At 45.0% G+C, this 12,746-nt stretch overlaps 1 protein-coding gene across 1 annotated transcript in view; it reads left to right on the forward strand.

The window, feature by feature from the left end:
• Window positions 1–12,746, forward strand: part of LOC115075357 (AP-3 complex subunit beta-2-like) — a 90,139-nt gene that overhangs the window by 43,012 nt on the left and 34,381 nt on the right. Inside the window, exons 12-15 of the mRNA XM_029575667.1 lie at window positions 1,804–1,999; window positions 4,572–4,743; window positions 6,400–6,571; window positions 12,207–12,282. Coding sequence (XP_029431527.1) covers window positions 1,804–1,999; window positions 4,572–4,743; window positions 6,400–6,571; window positions 12,207–12,282 — 616 coding nt within the window. The remainder of the gene's footprint in view (window positions 1–1,803; window positions 2,000–4,571; window positions 4,744–6,399; window positions 6,572–12,206; window positions 12,283–12,746) is intronic.

The raw sequence follows: 12,746 nt of genomic DNA on the forward strand, positions 1-12,746 counted from the left end.
ATCTGGGGGTCCCGACTTACAGTTTGGGAAGCTCTGGTGTAGAGATAGATGTGGCAGGAAGGGCTTTGCACCATTTCTCAATGAACATCTGTGCCATTATCCCCCTTTTTTTTTTTAATATCTCTCCAAACACTTTTCCTTTATGTGAAATCAATAGGCCTGTCCATCCTCCACCCGAAGAAGTCAAATCTGGCAAAGAAAATGACCCTTCCCCTCCTCTAGAAGCCTTACAGCACTCTCACGAGGGCTGTGTGTGGTCATTTGGCTGCTTGAGCTGGTTTCTGCGAGGGCTATTGTGTGATTTTATTGGGAATGGGGGGGTAGAATAATGTGTGGAATCGACTTGTCACATTTCCATTCTGACCAGAGATATTTTTTTTCCCCCATCCACCCCTTGCAGGAGGAGGAAATGATCATCCCCAGTGAGGGACGCATTGGGCTGCTGGGAGAATGGAGAGAGGTGTCTCTTGTGTGCTTGTGGTGCTGCCCTTTGCTCCTCTCTCATTTCTCCCCCCTCTCCCCTCAAATCTGTGTAAAACGTCTGTTTTCTTAAATTTACTAGCTGGCTGCCGTCTAGTCTTGACAGATATTAGCAGTGCTGAGTTTGTGCTCACATCTCTGCTAAACAATAGCAGGGGGTTTATTGGTGGGCCTGTGAAGGAAAACAGCGAGACACCCCCTGGCAGTAAATGAAATGTGCTGTGGTCCTCCGGCAGCCTGCAGTGTGCCTGTTCTAAAACCCTAGTGTGTGTCATGGGTTGAAATTAAGAGCCATAAGAACACAAGGCTCTGTTTTGGAAAATGGGGTCTCTTACTCTGCACATGTGGCAAAATGTTTTCAAGCTTGGGTCCTCAGTGAGGGGTTCTCCTTGTGTAGGTAAGGGCGGTGCCACTTTGTTTTACGGTTCTGTAAGCAGAAAAAAAAGCACCAGTCTCATCACTGGAAGATTTCTCTTGGGTTTGTTAATAAACATTAAAATCAGACTGAAATCCTCCAAGGAAAGGTTCCCCTCTGAAGACGTTTTATCCTTACTAACTCGCGGGAACGCTGAAACCTCCGCTGTTTTGTCTGTGTTTATGCTTACAGCCTAAAATGTAGACAGGGAGTCATTTTCCAGTCCTTTCTGCTCTTCCGAGCTTCTTGTGCAGTTGTTTGATATTTTGTTTATTGAAATTTCTTAATCGCTTTGTGCGGTAGCTCTTAAGCGATTTGCATAGTAACATACATAATAATTAACAAATAAAATTAACATAAAATTATGAACATAAAACAACCATCGGAACCACAAATTGACAGCCATTAACAGCCTAAAACAAAAGAATTGTTTGGCAGATCATATAAGCCAATAGGACTGTTAGACTGTGCCTGAAAAATCTCCGCGACTACAGAACATAGGGATGGGAGCTCATAGTGCAGGAGACACTGTTGAATGTACGCAGGCTGTACTTAATTCAAGGCTTGAGTCACTTCCCATCGGCTTATCGTTTTAAAGCAGGACAGCCTTTACAATCAGCTACTTCCTTGTTCATATTGGTTTGGGAGAGAGGGTACAGTGTCCCATTACAGCAGCAATGCCATATACATTTAAGAAAAATACGTCTGATTTTACTTTGCAGGGCCAGTGATCTTATTGGCTGTGCCAGTGTCCCAGGCTTTTCTCCCTTTCTTTCATTTAAATCTGTGTGTTCTGCTTTCCGATACTGGCTGAAGACTGGAGTGTTTATTTTGCCTGCTTCCTTTGTATGGCGGAGTAACGCCAGCATTATGTTAGACATTTGTATGAAAATGTATGAGGCTTTCAGAGCCTCTTTCACTTCTGCTCTCCCGGTTTGCACCTCTGGCTGGGCTTGATGAGACTTCCCCTCATTTGTTTTCTTCTTGGGCAGGTGCCGGAATGGACCAAGTGCACAAGCAGGGAAAAAAGGAAAGAGAAACTGGAGAAACCATTTTACTCCGATTCAGAGGGGGAGTCTGGGCCTACAGAATCTGCAGACAGCGGTAAGAAACGCTTCAGTGCTTTGATAAAGAAATCTATGCGTGAACCCTTTTTCCGCTGGCTTGGCTTTGTACTAAGGTTAGCTGATGGCTCTGTTCCATCAGGAGAATACTCTCAGTCCTGGTTTTTGCCATGTGTCATCATTTCTTGGAGAAACTTGGACTAAAAGTCTATCCATAAAATGGGGTAACTGTCTCAGCCTGACGTGCAGTTCATTTGGTAACTACCGTACCACTGCACTTTGAGTTCAGTTTTCAAAGGCTTTAGGTGCCTAAGTCTGAGAGTTAGGTTCGTAAATTGGTCCTATTGAAAAATGAACTAGGCCTACGTTTCTGTAGGCTCCTAGTTTCACGAGGCACCTAAAATTATGAACCTAAAAATAATGGGTAGCTGCAGGGGCAGAGTTAGGACAGGTGAAAAATATAGGTGCGCAACACTGATTATCAGCACTAAGCACCTAACTTAGGGGGTTACTTTCCAAGCTGCGTTATGGGCTTTTCGCATGTGAAAAGCACCATAACGCATGGTAGGATGCCAATTTAGAAAAGGGGTGGAGTTTGGGGCAGGATTTCTGGCCAAGTTCCAAAGCCATATTGCACAGATTTAACACAGCTAATTAGCCCTTTTTCATGAGAGTGAGAGACTAGCTATAAGGCCCTTCTAGTAGTTAGGTATTTATACCTTATATGAGGCCCACCTAGCTACTCGAGGTGAGGTTTAGGTATTAGTGTAGAGGTTAGGGGCCACTTTGACATTCAGAGTGAGACGTACGAACAGAACAGTGCACACTTGTGAAGATTTGATGTCCTTCGGAGTGAGGAAACTCACCCAAAGATGAGATTTGTACAATGTTCTCTCAACCTAGCTTGATGGACGCTCTACCTGGGTAACATAAAGCTGGGTTGAGAGAACATTGTATAAATCTCATCTTTGGGTGAGTTTCCTCACTCCGAAGGACATCAAATCTTCACAAGAGTGCACTGATCTGTTTGTATGTCAAAGTGGCCCCTAACCCCTACACTAATACCTAAACCTCACCTCAAGTAACTAGGTGGGCCTCATATAGAGGTATAAATACCTAACTACTAGAAGGGCCTTATTGCTAGTCTGTCTGTCTCTCTCTCTCTCTCCCCCCCAGTGGTTATAGGTAGGAATTACAATAATTGTGGCACTTACTGCAAAATATGAAAGGTTTTTGCACTCTGTGGTAATACCTGTGCTAAGATAGTGCACTTTGCGATAAATAAGCTTTTACCAAAAAACATGCCCCTCTTCCTATCGCATGCGATAGTTTGATGAAACTAGCCCTTAGGGTCCTAAATGTGGCAAATGAATAGCAGGCCACAATTCAGCACCCTAAATTTAGATGTCTTTTCACCTGAAAACTCAGGGTCCTAAATTTAGGAGCACAGCTGTTTTTGAATATTAGCCTCTTTGGGACAATTTTCAAAGACTGTAGGGAGTTAGACCCTTTTGAAAATTTACTAGAGCTGAATGCCTAAACCTAGGCTTCTAGTTTCATTAAGCTCCTAAATTTAGGAGCCTGAAAAGAGGTAGGCTACAGGGGTGGCATTAGGGTAGGGAAACAAAGTTAGGAGCTTAGTCATGGGCCCTTTGATTATTTTTTTGTCGGTGACAGCGATACTTAACCGGATATCTGTTAGCCGACCACATAAGGCCGGATAACATGAAAACCTAATCAGCTAAATTCAGACTCAGCCGGTTAGGGTTTTTTGTTATCCAGCTATATGTAGCTGGATAACTTTAAGTTTGTATATTCAGTGAGACATTTCTCCCGCCAAATATATGGGACAAGTTATGCGGCTAAATTTAGTCGGATAACTTGTCCACTAATCGGCCTACTGAATATGGACCTCAGTGAATTTTGTTATTTGAGAAGCTGAAAAATATGCATTGTCTGCTTTGAGTGTTAAAGGGAAGCATAGTGTGTGTGACCGCAAATATCACGCACTGTTTGCCATTTTTCCCAAGAAAGAAGTCTTGGCCAAATTGTTCTCACTTTAGTAAATTGATCTCACAGTGAATTTATGGATTGCACAAGGCTGTTTTATTTCAGTAAAGAGCTTTCTAAACTAATAAATCAAATAAGAAAAAGGTGCAGCCAGCAGGTACTTTGATATTTCTCTGCTCAGACATTGAAAGTAGGATGAGCCACATGTTTTGTTGGCTGCTAATCTGCGGTTTTCAGTCCCTTGAGGCCTTCGAGGTAAAGAAGCCTTGCAGAGGTGATGAGCTCAGACCAGAGAGAGAGGACTGAGAGTCACACACTGTGCGTGTCACTCCCCAGTGACCAACCCTTGACCAGCAGGGGATCTTGGGTCACTCTCTCCATGGTTAAGCAAGTCAGAGAAAGGACCTATGGCGGAAAGGACAGGAAGGAAAACATGATTACTAAAAATAAGACTGTGGTTGGTATTTCTCCCCCTCCCCTCACCTCCCCTTCCCCTGCCCCACTACCATTTCAAACCCCCATGAAATCCCCCCCGAATGCTCGTGCCTGAAATGTGGCACAGGTTGGATCTTCCGAAAGCTGACGAGTCCTCTGCCTTTCAGAACCAGAAACCGTCAGTGAATCAGAGAGCGAGAGCAACAGTGAGAGTGGCTCAGGGTCGGGAAGTGAGGAAGAGGAAGAGGAGAGTGGAGACCAGTCTGAGTCTGAGAAAGAGGAAAGGAAGAAGAAAAGGAAGGAAGAGCCTCGGAAAGTGACGCTAGAGCCTGTAGACAGGTTGGTCTGTTCGGGGCAACGTAACCTCTCAGTGGGGCGTTTTCCTTTGCCTTAGAAGCCAAACCGTTTTTGCTTAAATTCTCTCTTTCAGTTCTCCCCTTCCCAGCCTCTCCTTGTGTGGGATGGTTCAGGGGGAGTTTCCTAGGTTCTCTCTTTTGGGTCACAAGTCTTAACCATTTTGTTCCTGGTTTACTCCTTCCAATGTCCTTATTTTCAGAAACATTTCAGCGGAACGTTAAGACGCTCTGAGCTAATTTCCCTCTGGGAAGCTTTCTGACATTGGCACACATTCTTCTCACTGTGACTGTTCTTGGTCTCTCCCACAAGAGTCATGCCGGCCAGTTTTCAGCCAAATTTTGTTTGCCTAGATATAAACAAATGTTTAGGAAAGCCAATGAGCCTAGAATTTCGGCAGAACATTTGCCTAGATTTAGGTGATCAAAATGTGGCCACCCAGCCTTAGCTGAAAATAGTTGCCTATCTCTGCCCATTCCCCGCTCAGCTGGGATGACCTCCCTCCCTCTGAATGTAAGAAATAAAGCTGGGGAGAGGATGCTGTAGAAAGCAGCCCTCTGTCCCAGGATCCCCTCCCTTGCAGCGGCTTTTAAAATATAAAGCCAGGGGGCCAACAGCCCTCCCCCCCCCCCAGTGAACATTCCCCCTGCTAACCCCCTCCAGTCTCCCACTAGAAGCTCCATTAACCTCTGGAAGCCAAGTCAGGTAGATGACATAAACCTGGCTCCTCTTGCCCTAGCATGTACCCCACTTTTTCTTAGGTTTATTGTAAAAAATAAAGCTGAGCCCCACTGCCAAAAAAAACCCCCAGCTTTCCAGCCCTTCCTCCATCCTCCTCCCCAGTTGCCCCTCACCCTCTCCTCCTCTTTCCCCCACCCTGACTCCGATACTCTTTTGGTGACCCTTTCTTCATGGGGCGGGCGCAATCGTCTTGTGCGCCTCTCCCGTCGGAATTGCACATCCTTAAAGACCTACGTTGGCTCCCGATCCCGTCATGCAACCTCTATAAAACCCTTACTATTATTCACAAATCCATCTACAGACACAACTCCAACTGGCTTGATGAGCCGTTCCGCCTCACACTCTCTAACCGCCCCACCAGAGCAACCAATAAAGGAGCACTTCACGTGCCATCCCTCAGGGAGGCACACCTCACCTCCACGAGGGATCGAGCCCTCTCCATTGCCGGTCCCACCCGATGGAACTCACTACCCACTAACCTCAGACTTGAGCCTTGCACCATCAAATTCAAAAATAAATTTAAAACTTGGCTCTTCAAACAGGCCTACCCAAACTAGATCCCATGCCTCCAACCCTTTGTTGCTTCAGCACCTATGCTGAACCCATGTATAAAGTTATGCTCCATTTTTTACTTGTTAGCTTTACATATGATGTTGCCCTTGCTTGCCAGTTTCGGCTACTTTTCCTTTTGTTTCGGTAGTCCCATCCCCTGTACCTGTTTGATGTAGTTTCCACCTTCAGTTCCAATGTAAACCGGTATGATGTAACTACGAATACCGGTATAAAAAAAGTGTTAAATAAATAAATAAATTGTAAAGGTTCAGGTGACGCGGGGAAAAATGCAAGAGGAAAGCAAAGATGGCGGTGATTGCTTTACACTGAGACTTCTTGTCCTGGCAGTGAGCAGAGTGAGGAAGAGGAGGAGAAGAAGGCGATAAAGAAGAAGCAGAAAGGAAAAGTGATTTCCAAGTCGTCATCTGAAGAAGGCAGCAGCTCCGAGAGCAGCTCCTCCGAGTCCGAGACCGAATCTGAGGAAGAGGAACCGGAGCCTGAGGCAAAGCCAAAGAAACCGGTGAGCAAAGGAACAGCTAAGAGGTCCATATTGAGGGTGCGGTGAGCTGAAAGTTACCCAGACTTACCTGCCTTAAGTCACACGGATAGCACGAAATACCAGCGTTGCCCAACCAAACGTAGGCCACACCTCCAGAACGCCCCGTCCTCCCTCTTTTTATCTGGCTAAATTTGACCCCAAGTGAAAAGTTACTCAGGTAAAATTGCACCAATCAGTGGGGCAGGAAATTTAAATCTTGGGATTTATCTGGGTAACTTAAGCTACCCGGTCAAGCCCATTTCAATATGGATAGACAGCGGAGTCAAAAGGGATTTAGATGCAGTAACAACAAATCCTGCTTTAGATTGTTCACCTTCTGTATTTCATTGACTCCTAGTGAGAAATTAAAGATGACCCAAGAGGTAAAAGTACTTTGCAGACTGTAAGGATGCAATTTTCAAATAACCCATCTAGGTGTGCTTAATTTTCAAAGGGAAAGTACATTTATACTTTTACTTTGAAATTTGCCTAGGATTACACCCACAGACTTAGAAACATAATGGCAGAAAGAGGCCTACCTACTCTGCTCATCTGCCCAATAATTTAGCTTTCTAGTTCCCATCACTCCCTTAGAGATCCCCTTTATTTATCTCATGCTTTCTAAAATTCAGATGATGTTTTTGTCTCAACCACCTCCACTAGGAAGCCGTTCCATGCATCCACCACCCTGTCTGTAAAGAAATATTTCCTAAGATTACTCCTGAATCTATCCCCCTTTCAACCTCATCCCATGACTCTTTGTTCTAGACTAGAGCCTCCTTTCCATTGAAAGAGACTTGCCTTCTGTGCATGGAAACCTTTGAGATATTTAAATGTCTCTATCATATCTCCCCTATCTCACCTTTGCTCTAGGGTATACATGTTTAAATCTTTAAGTCTATCCCTAAATGCTGTAAATGAAGACCACTGACCATTTTAGTAGCCACCCTCTGGACTGACTCCAATCGATTTATAGCCTTTTAAAGTTGCAGTATACAAAATTATACTCAGTATTCAAAATGAGGTCTCACCATGGACCAATGCAGGGGCAGCATCACCTCCCTTGTTCTGCTGACCATTCCTCTCCCTATGCAGTCAAGCATCTTTCTGGCCTTTGCAGTTGCTTTATCCACCTGTTTGTCCACCTTAAGACCATCAGATACAATCACCCCCGGATCCTGCTCTTCCTTCGTGCTTAGAAGAATTTCACCTCCAATACTTTACCTCTCCCTTGGGTTTTTTTGTATCCTAAATGCATTAATCTGCATTTTTTAGCATTAAATCTTTGCTGCCAGTCTCTAGACCATTCCTCAAACTTCACTAGCTTCCTCCTCGTGTTTTCTACATCTGCTTGACTGTCTACCCTGTTGCAGATTTTGGTATCACTGGCAAAAAGACAAACCTTTCCTGACAATCCTTCTGCTATGTTGCTCACAAAAATATTGAAAAGAAGTGGCCCATGGACCGATCCCTGATTTGCTTGTAACAAGCCCCTCCTCAGAGAAAACTCCATTTACCACTCCCCTTTGTCAGCGCCCACTCAGCCAGTTTCTAACCCAGTCACTCTAGGTCCCATAGCAAGGGCATTCAATGTATTTATAAGTCTCCTACAAAGAACTGTGTCAAAGGCCTACTGAAAGCCAAGTATACAACATCTAATGCTCTTCCTTGATCCAACTCTGTAGCCACGCAATCAGAGAAATTGATCAGATTCATCTGACAAGATTTACCTCTGGTAAAACCATGTTACCTCGAATCTTGCAATCCATTGGATACCAAAAACTGCACTATCCTTTGTTTTAGCAGCAATTGCTTTTTTTTGCTGGAAAAGAAACCACATAAATTGGAAAATGCAATTTACATACATTGTTTTCCAACCCCACCCGAGACGTACACACATACCAGCACCCCTCGAGTTGCTTAAAGTGCACCCGTTAAGGAGCCCTATGAACACTTTTTTGACCAGATTGCATGACGATAATTTTCAGGCAGGTCACTTCACCCAAGTAAATCACTTTCAAAATTATCCTCCAGATGGTGCAGCCCACTCTGGGATGCAAACAAGGCAGCAATATTGCAGTGGAAATATTAAAAAAAAAGATATATAGCTAGCAAATGAGGCCGAAGCTGCAGTGCATCAGAAACCACCGTTGGGTGTACTTGGACTGAGCATTAATCCCCTGATTATTTTTGCAGAATTCCTCTTGACTGAAAATGGGATGGGTGAAGTATATTACAGGCCTGAGCCCTGTAATATACTGTGCTGGGCCACAGGGGATCTGAATCTGCATCCCCCTCACCATCAGAGCTGGTGGGGCCTGGGCATGCCACGGAGGCGAGAGAGGGGAGGCAGCTGCTGCCACCATGGCATTCCCTGCTGCATGACCAGCAGGCTGAGCTGCCAAGGCATCCTGTCTGAGATGGGTGGAGCAGCGTAGGCCAGGTTAGGAAGAAAAATGAGGATAAAAGACCAACACGAGGGGCCTGGTGATTCCTCTTCTTAGAATACATTAAAAGGGTGCTACCGGTGCTGCTTGAAGGAGAACGTCTCTGAAAGCTAGATCTTGTTATCCCAGTGTGACCTGTTTATAGTCATGCCTTGCATTTTGTTTTAGCCTTGTGAATGTTTTTTTTAATACAAACTGGGAAGGAAAGTATGAGGGCCATAGTGTACCATGCTGCAGCAGCTGACATCTGTCTATAGCCGCTGTGCAGGAGCAGGCAAAGGCAAAACAAGCAACAGCCACTTGGCTGCAGCCAATCAAGAAATGGTTGAGAAGGATGAGCCAGTCCTGCGGCCTCAGGTTATTTTGCTTTGTAATTCCCCTTCTGTCAGTCCTTCCTATTAGATGCACATTTTGCAGTAACTGTGAGTCACTGGGACTTTGAGTGATATTATCCGTGTTATCTGTCTGGAAGAGTAGCGGGGGTGGAATCTGAATCTGGATGGTAACATAGTAAATGATGGCAGAAAAAGACCCAACGGGCCATCCAGTCTGCGCAGCAAGCTTTGTTTTTTTTTTGGGGGGGGGGGCGGGATTTTTAGGGCAGTAACGGCCTCTCCAGGTCTCGGATTACTGCACTGATCCCTGGCCTGCGGCCGGCCTATAACAGTTTGCGCAATCAGAGGAATGGGTTTTCTGCTTTCCTTCTCCCCTCTTTGTTTCTCTTTGATGATGAGTCTGAGAGTCTTAGCCGGACAAATGGTGGGATTTGAAAATCCTGCCATGCTGACCAGCTCTGAGCTAGGCAGATAAATGTAATGCAGCCAAAACATCATCCAGCTAACTCGGAGGCGGGGTGGGAGTGCTTTGGGTCAGAGTTAGCTATCTGGCTAAGTTAGTAGGAGAAACGCCAGGTTTCAGCATTGCCCGGCTAACGTACCCAGATAACTCTAGGGTAGCCGAAGCACAGTGCTGAATATGAGACAGCGGCTGAATATGAACCTCTCGGATACTTGTTTTACCACCAGACAATGCCTTCTCATTTGCTCATTCGCTGGCTGTGCCTGCTGCTTTTCTGAATGGTTTCATTTGCCTTCACTTGCATGACTTCTCCCTCCTTCTCAGCTCAGTACTGCAACCTGTCCTTCCCCCCCACACACACACACTGTCTCCCCTCACCATCTCCATAGCTGAGCACAAAGCCAGCGGAAAACCATGCAAGAATAGCTGCCCGGATCACGAGTCTGCAGAGGGATTAATCTTGTGTTTTCAGCATGTTTTCCACTGGCCCTTGTCAAAGAGCACACCAGCCAGCAAAGAGCAGCCATTTGTTGATCTCCTCTTCTGAGAGGCTACAAGGCGGTTTACATAACAATGTTTAATGAACAGAATAATCACCAACATCATATTTGCTTAATCTAACAAATCCATAACCAATGCCTTAGCGAACAGCCAGGGCTTGCACATTTTACAGGTAACAAATGCCTTAGCAAACAGCCAGGGCTTGCACATTTTACAGGTAACAAATGCCTTAGCGAACAGCCAGGGCTTGCACATTTTACAGGTAAGTCAGTGCATGCTGTGGTTCACCAAGACACATTCCTTCTTCCTGCAGCTTGTACTCAGAGGGGGTGAAACCACAGAGGAATAATTTATTTATTGGTTTCAAGATTTGTCAACCGCCTGTCATACAGCTCTAGGGGGCTTGCAGAAATTCACAGTCGTAAATAAAAACACACAAAAACAGCACCGAATCATGAAAACAGTACATGTGCAAAATGGACCAAGCCTAAATTGTAAGGGGTTTAATATTCATAAGGATCTGGGGAAATAATGTAGATCCAATCATAACAGCATTTAAAAACAAGCTGCAGACTCGGATGGCATTACCGTTGAACATACTCGGTAGAATAACAATATTCAAGATCTTACTGCTTCCAAAGCTTTTGTACGTATTACAAATGTTACCAATAATGTTCAAGGAGAAAGGCCTTCAAAATTTACAGAGGACATGTTCTACTTTTATTTGGCGGGGAAAAAGGGCACATATAGCTACCTCCAAGCTATTAGGGGTGGAGTTTTCCTAACTTACAGAACTACAATATGAGATGCCTGTTGAGAGCCCTAGGTGACATACGCAGACGTTAACCTAGAACAAGGGCTAAGAGATCCATTGGATCTGCATTATCTGCTGTCTCCACATATATGCAATCCAATATTGTTAGGCTATGATTATTTTGCCAATAAAGAAACTTATACAAAAAAAAAACCCCATAAACTCTCTGTTCCACAGTAATGATATTCAAGTCATTGCATATGTTCACTGGTCAAACACCCGATAAAATGAATTGCAGTAACTTCTGGTAGATCTGAGTGCAATCACAGATGGTAACTTTCAAACTGGTGCGCAGGAGCAATTTGGCGCGTGTTTTTCGACACGCGGCCCTTTTATAACTTGCGCACACTTTATAAAATAGCCTGCGGCACGCCCTTGTGCACACAATTTTACGTGGGTGTGCAAATCCCGATTCTACCGCTTAAGTCAGGGTATTTTATAACAAGGGTGCACCCATGCCATTGCCAGTTTTACCAGTTCATCCACCAGTTCATCCAGTTAAGATGCTAGGTCCTCCAAACCCCCCAGGTCTGATAGCCTGCACTCCCCCCAGTTACTCCAAACCCTTTAAACCTGGCAGAAATGGCTCTTTCCTGTATTTTTTTAAGTTCCACCTTCTCCATAGCAGAAGTAGAGTTGCATGGCAGTAGATCTGGGCATACTCCAGAGTGTGTAAGTATTTAGGCTCTGCCCCGAAATGTCCACGGCCTGCCCAGACCACAGCCACACCATGCCCCTGTTTGAGATAAAATGAGATGTGCGTGCAGCAGGAGATTCGCGCACCTCTGGCAGCTTTTAAAATTTGATGGGTGCACACGAGTCCGACTTGTGCGTGCATTTCCCAATTCTAGCACACTCTCAGCCAAAAGTCTAACAAGGAACTATCCTCAGCTCTTGGTTCAGATCCTGCACTAAGATCTGAGCCAAAAAGCCAAGAAGAGGGTGAAAAGGTTCTACTCACTCACTATCCGGTGGGGCTTGCTCCAGTCACTAGGCCTTTGGATCAGTCCAGCTCATCAGGCCCTCCCATTGAATCGAGTTTGGTTTTGTCTTTCAGACTCCCAGTACCAAACCTGGCCCCAAATCCACCAAGAAATCCACCAAGGAGATCTCCCTGCTGGACCTAGATGACTGTAAGTAGCTCATTGGAGCTGTTAGAAAATAAAGAGGACAGAAGATGGATCCCAGCTGTTGTGAATGTTGCTAGGATGTTTTTCCCATGTTTTTCCGTCTAAGAACATAAGATGCGCTATGCTGGACCAGACTAAGGTCCACCAGGTTTAGCATCCTGTCTCCGACAGTGGCCAGGGCAGATCATAAGTACCCGGCAGATCCTCTTTAGTTGATCTATTTCTCTCTCAGGGATAAGTGCTGGCTTTCCCAAGTCTATTTGGCTAATAACAGCTTAGGGGCTTTTCCATCAGGATGTCATCCAAATCTCTTTCAAACCCCACCACGTTAGTTGTCTTGAACACGTCTTCTGCTAACAGATTGCTTGTGCGCTGAGTGCAAAAGTACTTTCTATGATTTATTTTAAACCTGTTGATTGTTAGTTTCATGGAGTGTCCCCTTGTTTAGCATTATTTGAGGGAAAATA

Source organism: Rhinatrema bivittatum, chromosome 13 (assembly GCF_901001135.1).
Source record: "Rhinatrema bivittatum chromosome 13, aRhiBiv1.1, whole genome shotgun sequence".
NCBI lineage: Eukaryota > Metazoa > Chordata > Amphibia > Gymnophiona > Rhinatrematidae > Rhinatrema > Rhinatrema bivittatum.